We start from the raw sequence: 13263 nt of genomic DNA, 5'->3' as shown, positions 1-13263 counted from the left end.
GGGGACATTCTATAGGATGGGAAGGCACTGCAGGGCACCTGATGACATTCTATAGGATGGGAGGACACTGCAGGGCACCTGGGCCATTCTATACAATGGGAGGACACTGCAGGGCACCTGGGGAATCTTCTATAGGATGGGAGGTCACTGCAGGGCACCTGGGGACATTCTATAGGATGGGAGGTCACTGCAGGGCACCTGGGGACATTCTATAGGATGGGAGGTCACTGCAGGGCACCTGGGGACATTCTATAGGATGGGAAGGCACTGCAGGGCACCTGATGACATTCTATAGGATGGGAGGACACTGCAGGGCACCTGTAGACATTCTATAGGATGGGAGGACACTGCAGGGCACCTGGGGAATCTTCTATAGGATGGGAGGACACTGCAGGGCACCTGGGGACATTCTATAGGATGAGGGAACACTGCAGGGCACCTGGGGACATTCTATAGGGTGGGGGAACACTGCAGGGCACCTGGGGACATTCTATAGGATGGGGGAACACTGTGGGACACCTGGGGACATTCTATAGGATGGGGGAACACTGCAGGGCACCTGGGGACATTCTATAGGATGGGAGGACACTGCAGGGCACCTGGGAGCATTCTATAGGATGGGAGAACACTGCAGGGCACCTGGGGACATTCTATAGGATGGGGGAACACTGCAGGGCACCTGGGGACATTCTATAGGATGGGGGAACACTGTGGGGCACCTGGGGACATTCTATAGGATGGGGGAACACTGCAGGGCACCTGGGGACATTCTATAGGATGGGGGAACACTGCAGGGCACCTGGGGACATTCTATAGGATGGGAGAACACTGTGGGGCACCTGGGGACATTCTATAGGATTGTGGGAACACTGCAGGGCACCTGGGGACATTCTATAGGATGGGAGAACACTGCAGGGCACCTGGGGACATTCTATAGGATGGGAGGACACTGCAGGGCACCTGGGGACATTCTATAGGATTGTGGGAACACTGTGGGGCACCTGGGGACATTCTATAGGATGGGAGGACACTGCAGGGCACCTGGGAACATTATATAGGATGGGAGAACACTGTGGGGCACCTGGGGACATTCTATAGGATGGGAGGACACTGCAGGACACCTGGGGACATTCTATAGGATGGGAGGACACTACAGGACACCTGGGGACATTCTATAGGATTGTGGGAACACTGTGGGGCACCTGGGGACATTCTATAGGATGGGAGGACACTGCAGGGCACCTGGGGACATTATATAGGATGGGAGGACACTGCAGGGCACCTGGGGACATTCTATAGGATGGGAGGACACTGCAGGGCACCTGGGGACATTCTGTAGGATGTAAGGACACTGCAGGTCACCTGGGGACATTCTATAGGGTGGGAAGGCACTGCAGGGCACCTGGGAACATTCTATAGGATGGGAGGACACTGCAGGTCACCTGGGGACATTCTATAGGATGGGAGGACACTGCAGGGCACCTGGGGACATTCTGTAGGATTTAAGGACACTGCAGGTCACCTGGGGACATTCTATAGGGTGGGAAGGCACTGCAGGGCACCTGATGACATTCTATAGGGTGGGAGGACACTGCAGGGCGCCTGTAGACATTCTATAGGATGGGAGGACACTGCAGGGCACCTGGGGACATTCTATAGGGTGGGAGGACACTGCAGGACACCTGGGGACATTCTATAGGGTGGGAGGACACTGCAGGGCACCTGGGGACATTCTATAGGGTGGGAGGACACTGCAGGGCACCTGGGGACATTCTATAGGATGGGAGGACACTGCAGGGCACCTGGGAACATTATATAGGATGGGAGGACACTGCAGGGCACCTGGGGACATTCTATAGGATGGGAGGACACTACAGGACACCTGGGGACATTTTATAGGATGGGAGGACACTGCAGGGCACCTGGGGACATTCTGTAGGATGTAAGGACACTGCAGGTCACCTGGGGACATTCTATAGGGTGGGAAGGCACTGCAGGGCACCTGATGACATTCTATAGGATGGGAGGACACTGCAGGGCACCTGTAGACATTCTATAGGATGGGAGGACACTGCAGGGCACCTGGGGACATTCTATAGGGTGGGAGGACACTGCAGGACACCTGGGGACATTCTATAGGGTGGGAGGACACTGCAGGGCACCTGGGGACATTCTATAGGGTGGGAGGACACTGCAGGGCACCTGGGTACATTCTATAGGGTGGGAGGACACTGCAGGGCACCTGTGGACATTCTATAGGATGGGAGGACACTGCAGGGCACCTGGGGACATTCTATAGGATGCGATGTAAGTATTGATTGCAGGTACTCTGTGCCTTGTGATTTCTGTGTGTACTGGATGTCATGTGAGTGCTTGGTGTGGGTACTGGGCGCCAAGTGGAGGCTTGGAGCAGCTGAAATATGTGGGTGCAGGAAAAGTAGTAAAGGAGAAACAATCTCAAAGAAGATTTATTTGTTTCAGGGAATGATCTGGTGCAGCAGATTCTGCTGGATGAACATGGCCACACACTGCCAGCACAGCTCAGAGGTAGGTAAACTGTTCTGTATATGAAAACCAGAAAATAAACAATTGGCAGAGTTTCTCCAGAGCTTTAGGCATGGACAAAAAATAGCAAATTCAATTTTAAATTTCATTCCAGGTTTACATACCGGATTCTAAATTTGAATTTTGGCAAAATGCATTGAAGTTAATGTTAACTTAAAAGATTTATAGATACCTGGGACTTCCTGCAGCCCCATGGGCACAGATCGCTCCGACGCCCCCGTCCTCAGCCTTCTCCTCCTCCAGTATCGGGTCCCGTTAGTTCAGCCAGTTGGGGCCAGTCTACGCAATAGAAAGTGCGCCCTCTACCTATCTCTCCAGCGGCTGCTGGAAATATATGCAAAGAGCGCACTTCCTATTGCGTAGACTGGCCCCGACTGGCTGAACTAACGGGACCCGATACCGGAGGAGGAGAAGGCTGAGGACGGCAGCGTTGGAGCGATCCGTGCCCAGGGGGCTGGAGGAAGCCCCAGGTATGGTTTGTTTTTGTTTTTTGTTTTTTTTATGTAAACGGCTCTGGACCAGAGGTTTAACCACTTCAGGATTCTGCGTACGCTTAACTACGCCCCTGAATCCTGAAGTGGTTTCCATGGAAACGGCCGCTCGTATGAGCGGCCGTTCCATGTCAGTTCACGGGGGAGCCGATCGCGGCTCGCAGGGTAAATGTAAACACGCGGGGAACATCTTCCCCGGTGTTTACATATATACGGCGCTGCTGCGCAGCAGCGCCGTATAGGAGATCGGCGATCCCCGGCCTCTGATTGGCCGGGGATAGCCGGCATCTGATAGGCTAAAGCCTATCCTATCCGGCGCAGGACGGCTTTCCGTCCTGCGCCGCACACAGGGGACGGGAGAGGGAGGGAGGGAAGGAGGCAGAGGGAGGACTATTGCTGCGGAGGGGGGCTTTGAGGAGCCCCCCCCGCTAGGCACAGCAGCGCGGCGGCGATCAGACCCCCTCAGCAGGACATCCCCCTAGTGGGGAAAAAAGGGGGGAAGTCTGATCGTCCTGCCTGATATCTGATCTGTGCTGCGGGCTGAAGAGCCCCCGCAGCACAGATCAGCCAAACCACCCGGAATCCGGAAGTGGTTAAACTCCCATAGTGACCAGGCGATTTTTTTTTTTTCTTTTTTTAATCTGCATTGCACAGCTTTAACGGTTTATTGCTAAGTCATACAACTTACCACCAAAATGAATTTTACCTCCCTTTCTTCTCACTAATAGAGTTTTCTTTTGGCGCTACTTGGTTGTTGCTTTGATTTTTAGTTTTTATCATATTGATCAAAAAGAAAGGAATTTAGAAAAAAAAAGATTTTCAACTTTCTGTGGTCACATTTTTCAAATAAAATAAACTTTCTATACAAGTTTTTGTCCAAATTTATTGTGCTACATGTCTTTGTAAAAAAAAAAATCAAAAAAAAAAATCCAATAAATGTATAACTGAACACTGCGGCGATTTTTCCATGATCGTGTTCAGAACTTCTACAGCACTGAAACGCGATCGCCGGGAAATCGCCTGAAAATGGTGCAGGCGGCGTGTTTGCGTTTTGCTATAGGGTTTAATTACACTAGCGCTTTCAAAAGCGATAGCGTTTGAGTGTGAATGGGCCCTAAAATGCCAGGGCAGTACAAGTACCCCTTAACCAGTTCCTGTCCCAACTACAATATAATCACGTCATTGCAAGTGGCTTCTGAAATCCACATGACGTGAATATAAGTTGTCCCCTTTATATGAGCACAGCGTGCGTGCTAGCACGCACCTGGGCTCATCAACCCCCCTCCCTCTAACTACACTAATGAGGGATCCCCCCCCAGGTGTCCGATCCCCCCACCCCACGCCCGATCCCCTGTAAGTACAACCCCCCTCCTCCTCCATGCTGCTATCGGGCAGCATGGGGAATTACAAAGAAGATTTCTCACCCCATCTTGTTCCTGCGGCGGCGAACGGCTCCCCTCCATTCAGTACTGCTGACAGCCTCTATGTGCAGAGTGGATCGGATCCCGGCTTAATGACGTCATCAAGCCGGGACCCGATCCATTCTGCACATACAGGCTGTTAGCAGTACTGAATGGAGGGGAGCCGATCGCCGCCGCAGGAACAAGATTAGGTGAGAGTTTTCTTAGCTTCCCTGCGCCGCCGATCTCTGCAAGGGGGGGGGGGGATGGATGGGGATCAGTAAAGAAACACCGCTGCTTGGGGGGGGGTGTCGGGGAGCAACACAGGATCAACAAGGGGGTAAAGGGGCGCACACACACCTGGCTATGTGGGGGGGGGGTGAATAGACACAACCAGACAGCTTGGGGGGGGGGGTGAATAGATAAATATCCACATCTGGCTAGCTGGGGGGGAGGGGTACTAAGGCCTGGCTGGGGGGGGGGGGGGTATCCAGAGGCATATCTGACCAACTATGGGGGAGGGAGGCATATGTAGGTGCACATCTGGCTAACTGGGGGGAGGATCGAATTATAAAGTAGGAAAAAAAAATAACTAAATAAAAATCAGACACAAAATGAAAAAATGCATTTTATTTCCAAAAAATTTATTGTCATCATACATTGTACTAGGATTGAATTTTGAATGGTGAAATAACCAGATCGAATGGAAAAATAAAATGTGTGGGTTTACCTTAAAGCAGCAACTTTTATTTTCAAACTATAATGGCTGAAAACTGGGAAATAATGACTTTTTTTTATTTTTTACCCCTTGTTCCCTTTAAAATGCATAAAAAATAATATAATTCTTAGCAAAAAGTACCACTCAAAGAAAGCCTAATTGGTGGCGGAAAAAACAAGGTATAGATCATGTATGTATGATAAGTAGTGATAAAGATATTGGCAAATGAATGGGAGGAGTGTGAAATGTAGAAAATTGTTCTGGTTTTTTAGGGGGAAAACCCCAGGGACACGAAGTGGTTAAGTGACCCGATTTTGGAAAGAACGCACCCAAGGTATTGCTTGAGGGTTATGGTGAGTTCATAGAAAAAAATATTTTTTATCACAAGTTTGTGAGAAAAAACAAAAAAAAATTTTTTTTTGCTAACTTGTGACAAAAATATAATTTTCTATGAACTCCGCATACCCCTCACAGAATACCTTGGGGTGTCTTCTGTCCAAAATGGGGTCACTTGTGGGTTTTTATACTGCTCTGCCATTTTAGGGGCGCTAAATTACGAGAAGTAGCCTGAAAACCAAATGCCTAAAAATAACCTGTGAAATCCTAAAAGGTACTCATTGGACTTTGGGCCCCTTAGCGCAGTTAGGCTGCAAAAAAGTGTCACATGTGGTATCGCCGTACTCAGGAGAAGTAGTATAATGTGTTTTGGGGTGTATTTTCACACATACCCATGCTGGGTGGGAGAAATCTCTCTGTAAATGGACAATTGTGTGTAAAAAAAAAATCAAAAATGTGTCATTTACAGAGATATTTCTTCCACCCAGCATGGTTATATGTAAAAATACACCACAAAACACATTATACTACTTCTCCTGAGTATGGCGATACCACATGTGTGACACTTTTTTGCAGCCTAACTGTGCTAAGAGGCCCAAAGTCCAATGAGTACCTTTAGGATTTCACAGGTCATTTTGAGACATTTGGGTTCAAGACTACTCATCACGGTTTAGGGCCCCTAAAATGCCAGGGCAGTATAGGAACCCCACACGTGACCCCATTTTAGAAAGAAGACACCCCAAGGTATTCTGTTAGGTGTATGATGAGTTCATAGAAGATTTTATTTTTTGTCACAAGTTAGCGGAAATTGATTTGTATTGTTTTTTTTTCACAAAGTGTCATTTTCCGCTAACTTGTGACAAAAAAAAATCTTCTATGAACTCACCATACTCCTAACGGAATACCTTTGGGTGTCTTCTTTCTAAAATGGGGTCATTTGTGGGGTTCCTATACTGCCCTGGCATTTTAAGGGCCCTAAACCGTGAGCAGTAGTCTAGAATCCAAATGCCTCAAAATGACCTGTGAATAGGACATTAGGCCCCTTAGCACACCTAGGTTGCAAAAAAGTGTCACACATGTGGTATCGCCGTACTCAGGAGAAGTAGTATAATGTGTTTTGGGGTGTACTTTTATACATACCCATGCTGGGTGGGAGAAATCTCTCTGTAAATGGACAATTGTGTGTAAAAAAAAATCAAAAAATGTCATTTACAGAGATATTTCTTCCACCCAGCATCTGTATGTGTAAAAATACACCCCTAAACACATTATACTACTTCTCCTGAGTACGGCGGTACTACATGTTTGGCATTTTTTTGCACCCTAAGTGCGCTAAGGGGCCCAAAGTCCAATGAGTACCTTTAGGATTTCACAGGTCATTTTGCGACATTTGGTTTCAAGACATTTTCCGCTAACTTGTGACAAAAAATAAAATCTTCTATGAACTCACCATACTCCTAACGGAATACCTTGGGGTGTCTTCTTTCTAAAAGGGGGTCATTTGTGGGGTTCCTATACTGCCCTGGCATTTTAGGGGCCCTAAACCGTGAGGAGTAGTCTTGAAACCAAATGTCGCAAAATGACCTGTGAAATCCTAAAGGTACTCATTGGACTTTGGGCCTCTTAGCGCAGTTAGGGTGCAAAAAAGTGCCACAAATGTGGTATCGCCGTACTCAGGAGAAGTAGTATAATGTGTTTTGGGGTGTATTTTTACACATACCCATGCTGAGTGGGAGAAATATCTCTGTAAATAGACAATTGTGTGTAAAAAAAAAAAATCAAAAAATTGTCATTTATGGAGATATTTCTCCCACCCAGCATGGGTATGTGTAAAAATACACCCCAAAACACATTATACTACGTCTCCTGAGTACGGCAATACCACATGTGTGGCACTTTTTTGCAGCCTAACTGTGCTAAGGGGTCCAAAGTCCAATGAGCACCTTTAGGCTTTACAGGGGTGCTTACAATTAGGCACCCCCCAAAATGCCGGGACAGTGAACACACCCCACAAATGACCCCATTTTGGAAAGTAGACACTTCAAGGTATTCAGAGAGGAGCATAGTAAGTCCGTGGCAGATTTCATTTTTTTTTTGTCGCAAGTTAGAAGAAATGGAAACTTTTTTTTTTTTGTCACAAAGTGTCATTTTCCGCTAACTTGTGACAAAAAATAAAATCTTCTATGAGCTCACCATGCCTCTCACTGAATACTTTGGGATGTCTTCTTTCCACAATGGGGTCATTTGGGGGGTATTTATACTATCCTGGAATTTTAGCACCTAATGAAATATGACAGGTGGTCAGAAAAGTCAGAGATGCTTTAAAATGGGAAAATTCACTTTTGGCACCATAGTTTGTAAACGCTATAACATTTACCCAATCCAATAAATATACACTGAATGTTTTTTTTTTTTTTTATCAAAGACATGTAGCAGAATAACTTTCGCGCTCAAATGTATAGGACATTTTACTTTATTTGAAAAATGTCAGCACAGAAAGTGAAAAAAAGTCATTTTTTTTGACAAAATTCATGTCTTTTTTGATGAATATAATAAAAACTAAAACTCGCAGCAGCAATCAAATAGCACCAAAAGAAAGCTGTATTAGTGACAAGAAAAGGAGGCAAAATTCATTTAGGTGGTAGGTTGTATGACCGAGCAATAAACCGTGAAAGCTGCAGTGATCTGAATGGAAAAAAAGGCTCTGGTCCTTAAGGGGCGAAAAGACTGTGGTCCTCAAGTGGTTAAATTGGGCACTTTCCAGCCCAGCATACTGCAACGTGGGAAATATGAACTTCCCGAACACTTTCATTACACAATTTGCTGCAACGTATCGCACCAGTGTGAAAGAGCCCTGAAAGACCCTTGTGTGCCTACTGCTTTGTCTTGCATACCCTACACTAAGGGCTCATTCACATTGCGTAGCGTTCATGTTTGGCTTTTTTTAATGTAATTTTTTTTTTCTGATTCCCACCACTTGGGTGGGCAGTGCGTTATTGTGAAAAGCGCTTTTATAAGCACATTTCCCGAGCGTTTTTTTTTTTTTATTCACTACCTGACACAAGTCAGGTAGTGAACTCTTTGATCCAGAAAAGAATACATACAATGTATTTATTATTAAAAACACATAGTTACATAGTTATTTGGGTTGAAAAAAGACATACGTCCATCGAGTTCAACCAGAGAACAAAGTACAACACCAGCCTGCTCCCTCACATATCCCTGTTGATCCAGAGGAAGGCGAAAAACCCTTACAAGGCATGGTCCAATTAGCCCCAAAAAGGAAAATAATAATCCTTCCCGACTCCAGATGACAATCAGATAAAATCCCTGGATCAACATCACTTGGCATTACCTAGTAATTGTAGCCAAGGATGTCTTTCAATGCAAGAAAAACATCTAAGCCCCCTTTAAATGCAGGTATAAAATTTGTCATAACTACTTCCTGTGGCAAGGCATTCCACATCTTAATCACTCTTAGGGCCCGTTTCCACTAGTGCGGCGTGCGTCTCGCAGACGCACACCGCACTGAGCCGGTGGGCGGGATCGCAGGCGAATCCCATGAGCCGTGCCATGCACGGCTATGGGATTCGCAGCCTCCGTTGCGAAATCTGCGGGGGGTTCCGGGCGAATCGCTCCTGCAAGCGATTCCGCCGCGGTGCCGTCATCCCCTATGGCAGAGTTTCCCCGCGCGAATGATGTGCGGGGAAACTCTGCCGAATCGCCGGCGAAACCGCCCTAGTGGAAACGGGCCCTAACTGTAAAGAACCCTTTCCTAAATAAATGTCTAGAACGTTTATCCTCCATGCGCAGATCATATCCTCTAGTCCTTTGAGAAGGCCTAGGGACAAAAAGCTCATCCGCCAAGCTTTTATATTGCCCTCTGATGTATTTATACATGTTAATAAGAACCCCTCTAAGGCGTCTTCTCTCTAGACTAAATAATCCCAGTTTATCTAACCTTTCTTGGTAAGTGAGACCTTCCATCCCACGTATCAATTTTGTTGCTCGTCTCTGCACCTGCTCTAAAACTGCAATATATTTCCTGTAATGTGGTGCTCAGAACTGAATTCCATATTCCAGATGTGGCCTTACTAGAGAGTTAAACAGGGGCAATATTATGCTAGCATCTCAAGTTTTTATTTCCCTTTTAATGCATCCCAAAATTATGTTCGCTTTAACTGCAGCGGCTTGGCATTGGGTACGATTATTTAACTTTTTGTCAATGAGTACTCCTAAGTCCTTCTCCAAGTTTGATGTCCCTGTTATGCTCGGTGGTATATTCTCCACGGTCAGCACATAATGCGGATCCTGACGTGAAGGACACACACACACAAGCACAAGGAACCAGGATATCCCCAGTTTAGTGGAGGAGAGGACTAACTCCAATAGGAGATGTGGCGCACAGAGCAGGCGTAGATCCGAACAGCCACAAGGTAGCGCTGAGCGTATTAACCAGAACTCAGAAGATCAGGACAGGTAGACAGAATGAACGCTTGCTTAACTACTGTAAAGGATAGCGGAGAGGCCGCTGCAGCAGTGAGCGGCATGGCGGCTGTCTCCACGTCTCAGCCGGCGGTAACTTACATTTTGTTGAACAGCGAGGAGAACGCCAGCGCATACCACTAAGGCTGCATCTGAAATCACCACCAGCTCAGTGTGAAGCACCTAAATAGATTTTCTGCACACTTTGCATTCAAGTTAGATGCTAATCATATGCAAATCTGCTACTACTTATTATGCAAACAGGAAACTCAGGAGGAGGGGCTGGGAGCAGCTAAGTAAAAAAAAAAAAGGTGGGGGGATATACAATAGGTATGATTTCCTAGCGTATTACAATTACAGCTATCAATGAAACTACAAACGACTGACTAACATATGTATATATCGGCAATGAACCGATATATAACATAAGCAAGGAACACTAGCTAGGAACTGGAGCAATACAAGGAACAGGTATACAGGTCATACACAGATAATAAACAGTATATCAGTTATAATTATAGCTATCAACAATCCTATCTCTGTGTGAAATCCCCGGTTTCCTCCCGGATCAAAGCACACCGGATCTAACTATGGTCTGAGTGCTAACACCAAGTAATCGCAACAGCAGACAAGTTGCAAGTTTAAGGCTTAAGAAGCGGAGGAGACTCCTCCGGGACGCCTCCCTCTGATCAGCCAATGAGGAGTGGCGAGCGTCTCCTCTGACGTCAGCCGACCAGCTGGTCAGCTGACGCGCCTCCTCCCCGCATAAAGGTCCTGTCTGTGCGCGCGCGCGCACGGGATAAGGCGACCTTATGTGCTGCTGACAAACCCGTCCTCGGCGTGCTAGACGCCCGAGGCACGGATATATTGCTAGACAGGGAGCAGGAGGCAGCTGTGGTGGTATCGCTGTTCACCGCAGCTGCCTCTTCTAGGTTTGTTACAACCACTATCACAAAAATCATAAAATACATGTAAACACATACAAATAAGAAGCACATTTCTTCCAGCGTAAAATGTGCCATAAATTTTGTTTCTCCTATGTTTCTGTCACTTACAGTAGGTAGTAAACATCTGACATATCTGACAGGTTTTGGGCTAGCCCATCTCCTAATAAGGGGTTCATACGGTTCTCTTTCTTTTTAGAAGCAATTGGTGAATAGTATATGCTCCGTCCATCTGCCATAATAGTCACAAAACAGCTGTTGAGATGGAAGCAGCTCTAAGCATGAGCTCCTGAAAACCCACCTAATTTTACCTTGTAATGAGCAACTAAAGGGAAATAATCTGAAAAATGAAGCAACCTATGGAAGACTAAAGCTTAAAATGCAAACAATCTGAATGAAATCTGAAGGAAAAGAAGGAAAAACAATAAAAAGACACCAAAAAAGGATTATCAAGCTGGACCACTCAGAGGACCACTCAGAGGAAAAGCAGAGAAGATCAAAGGAAAACAAGCAGCAGCAGCAAACCAAATCCTGTCAACCAACAGATCCTAACAGCAGAAACCATCTCCAGAATCGGCCAAGTCTGCAGAACGGAGTCCTTTGAGGTAAGGGCTTTCTGCTAAATATTACATTCTCTATAGAAATAAGAACAGTTTACTTAGCCATTGTACAATGGAAAGCTTAAAACCAGCAGAACAAAAGACTAGCCATGTTACAGATGAGCCTAGCACAGCCAGCAGGGGGTCTCTGTCTGACACCCTGGAGATTGTTTACACACCCAAGAGCAAGCAAGAAAGCAAAGAAAGCTCAAAAACTGAAAATAATTCAAGATAACCCAGAGACTCTTTATGCAGACTTCTCATCTAAACCCAGAATAAAAACAGAGCTGTTATTCCACACAGAGGAAACCGAGGCCTGACATAATGCTATCTGCCACCAATTCAAGAACACTGAATTAGGAAGTATACCAAAAGGGAAACAAATAAGAATTATGGATCAGGAGGACTCAGAGACTGTTTTGCTGACTGTTAGCGTGTACCACACTGGCACAATCCTGATACAAGGTGTACAACACTACCTGGAGGAGTTTGAAAAGCTGTATCCTCACATGCAAAATCAAGTAATAAGTCAAATAGAAAACCAGCCAGATCCTGATGCCACTAACAGTGGACATATACCTACCAAACCATCCTCCAGAGGCAAGGCTGCATCTGGTGTGAAAACATCACATCCCACACAAGACACCCTCAAAGACAGTTTATCTGAACTAGAAAGAGACTTTCACCTTTTCAGAGAGCAGACTGAAAAAAACAAAAGTGACAATGAGATTACAATTAACCAACTAAAAGTGGATTTGAAGTCACTCAAAGAATAATAATAATAATAATCTGAACATTTGTATAGCGCTTTTCTCCTGTCGGACTCAAAGCGCTCAAGAGCTGCAGCCACTTGGACACGCTCAAGAGGCCACCCTGCAATGTTAGGGAGTCTTGCCTTGAACTCCTTACTGAATAGGTACTTGACCTAGCCAGGATTCGAACCCTGGTCTCCCATGTCAAAGGCAGAGCCCTTAACCAGTACTCTATCCAGCCACATGCATGCGAGTGAAAGACTGCAAGCTGAAAACAACCATCTTAAACAAGAGATTGCAAGCCTTAAACAAATAAACATCCAGCACAGGGAAACGGCTCCACAAACACACCCCAGAGAAAATCAAGAGATCTGCATTTCAAGTTCACAGGACCATGAAACAAAGCAAACGGAAAACACATCTCAAAGTTCAAAGAACAGCAATAACACCTCTGCAGAGAGACTCCAGCCAAAGAGACCAAGCTTTGACATAGCACTGATAATTGATTCTAATGGGAAATACATCAATACAAGACGTCTTTTTCCTGGGAAACATGTTAAAACAATACCCTGCCCAACAATTGAAAAAGCAGCAGAGGTAATCAACAAACCAAACTTCACTGCCCCTAAGCATATCATCATACATACAGGGACAAACAACCTGGACAATAGACAAGACCTCATTGCAGACAAACTGTCCTCCTTAATAATGGCCACAGAAAAACAATTCCCTAGCTCCAAAATCATTTTGTCTAAATTGCTACCAAGAAAAGACATCTCTCCCCAGATAATCCAGGATATAAATAAGCAGCTGACTACCAAAATCAGCCCATCAGCAAACCTACAACTGGCAGAACATTTCTCTATATTAGATCAGCATCTATATGACAATAAATACCTCAATAAGCGAGGAGTGAGCCTGCTGGCAAAAGAGTGTAAAGACCTGGTGCTTAACAGGTCTCTGACGCCCAGAC

The 13263-nt window shown here is 45.8% G+C and overlaps 1 protein-coding gene across 6 annotated transcripts in view; it reads left to right on the top strand.

Annotated features, from left to right (window-relative positions):
* LOC137532355 (NACHT, LRR and PYD domains-containing protein 3-like) overlaps positions 1-13263 on the top strand; it is a 374258-nt gene that overhangs the window by 63291 nt on the left and 297704 nt on the right. For all 6 annotated transcript variants that reach the window (XM_068252786.1, XM_068252811.1, XM_068252803.1 and 3 more), the window contains exon 5: positions 2482-2547. In XM_068252786.1, coding sequence (XP_068108887.1) covers positions 2482-2547 — 66 coding nt within the window. The remainder of the gene's footprint in view (positions 1-2481; positions 2548-13263) is intronic.

The sequence above is a fragment of the Hyperolius riggenbachi genome, chromosome 1, assembly GCF_040937935.1.
Source record: "Hyperolius riggenbachi isolate aHypRig1 chromosome 1, aHypRig1.pri, whole genome shotgun sequence".
NCBI lineage: Eukaryota > Metazoa > Chordata > Amphibia > Anura > Hyperoliidae > Hyperolius > Hyperolius riggenbachi.
Note: the sequence above shows the minus strand (reverse complement) of the source record. Positions and strands in the feature narration are given on the sequence as shown.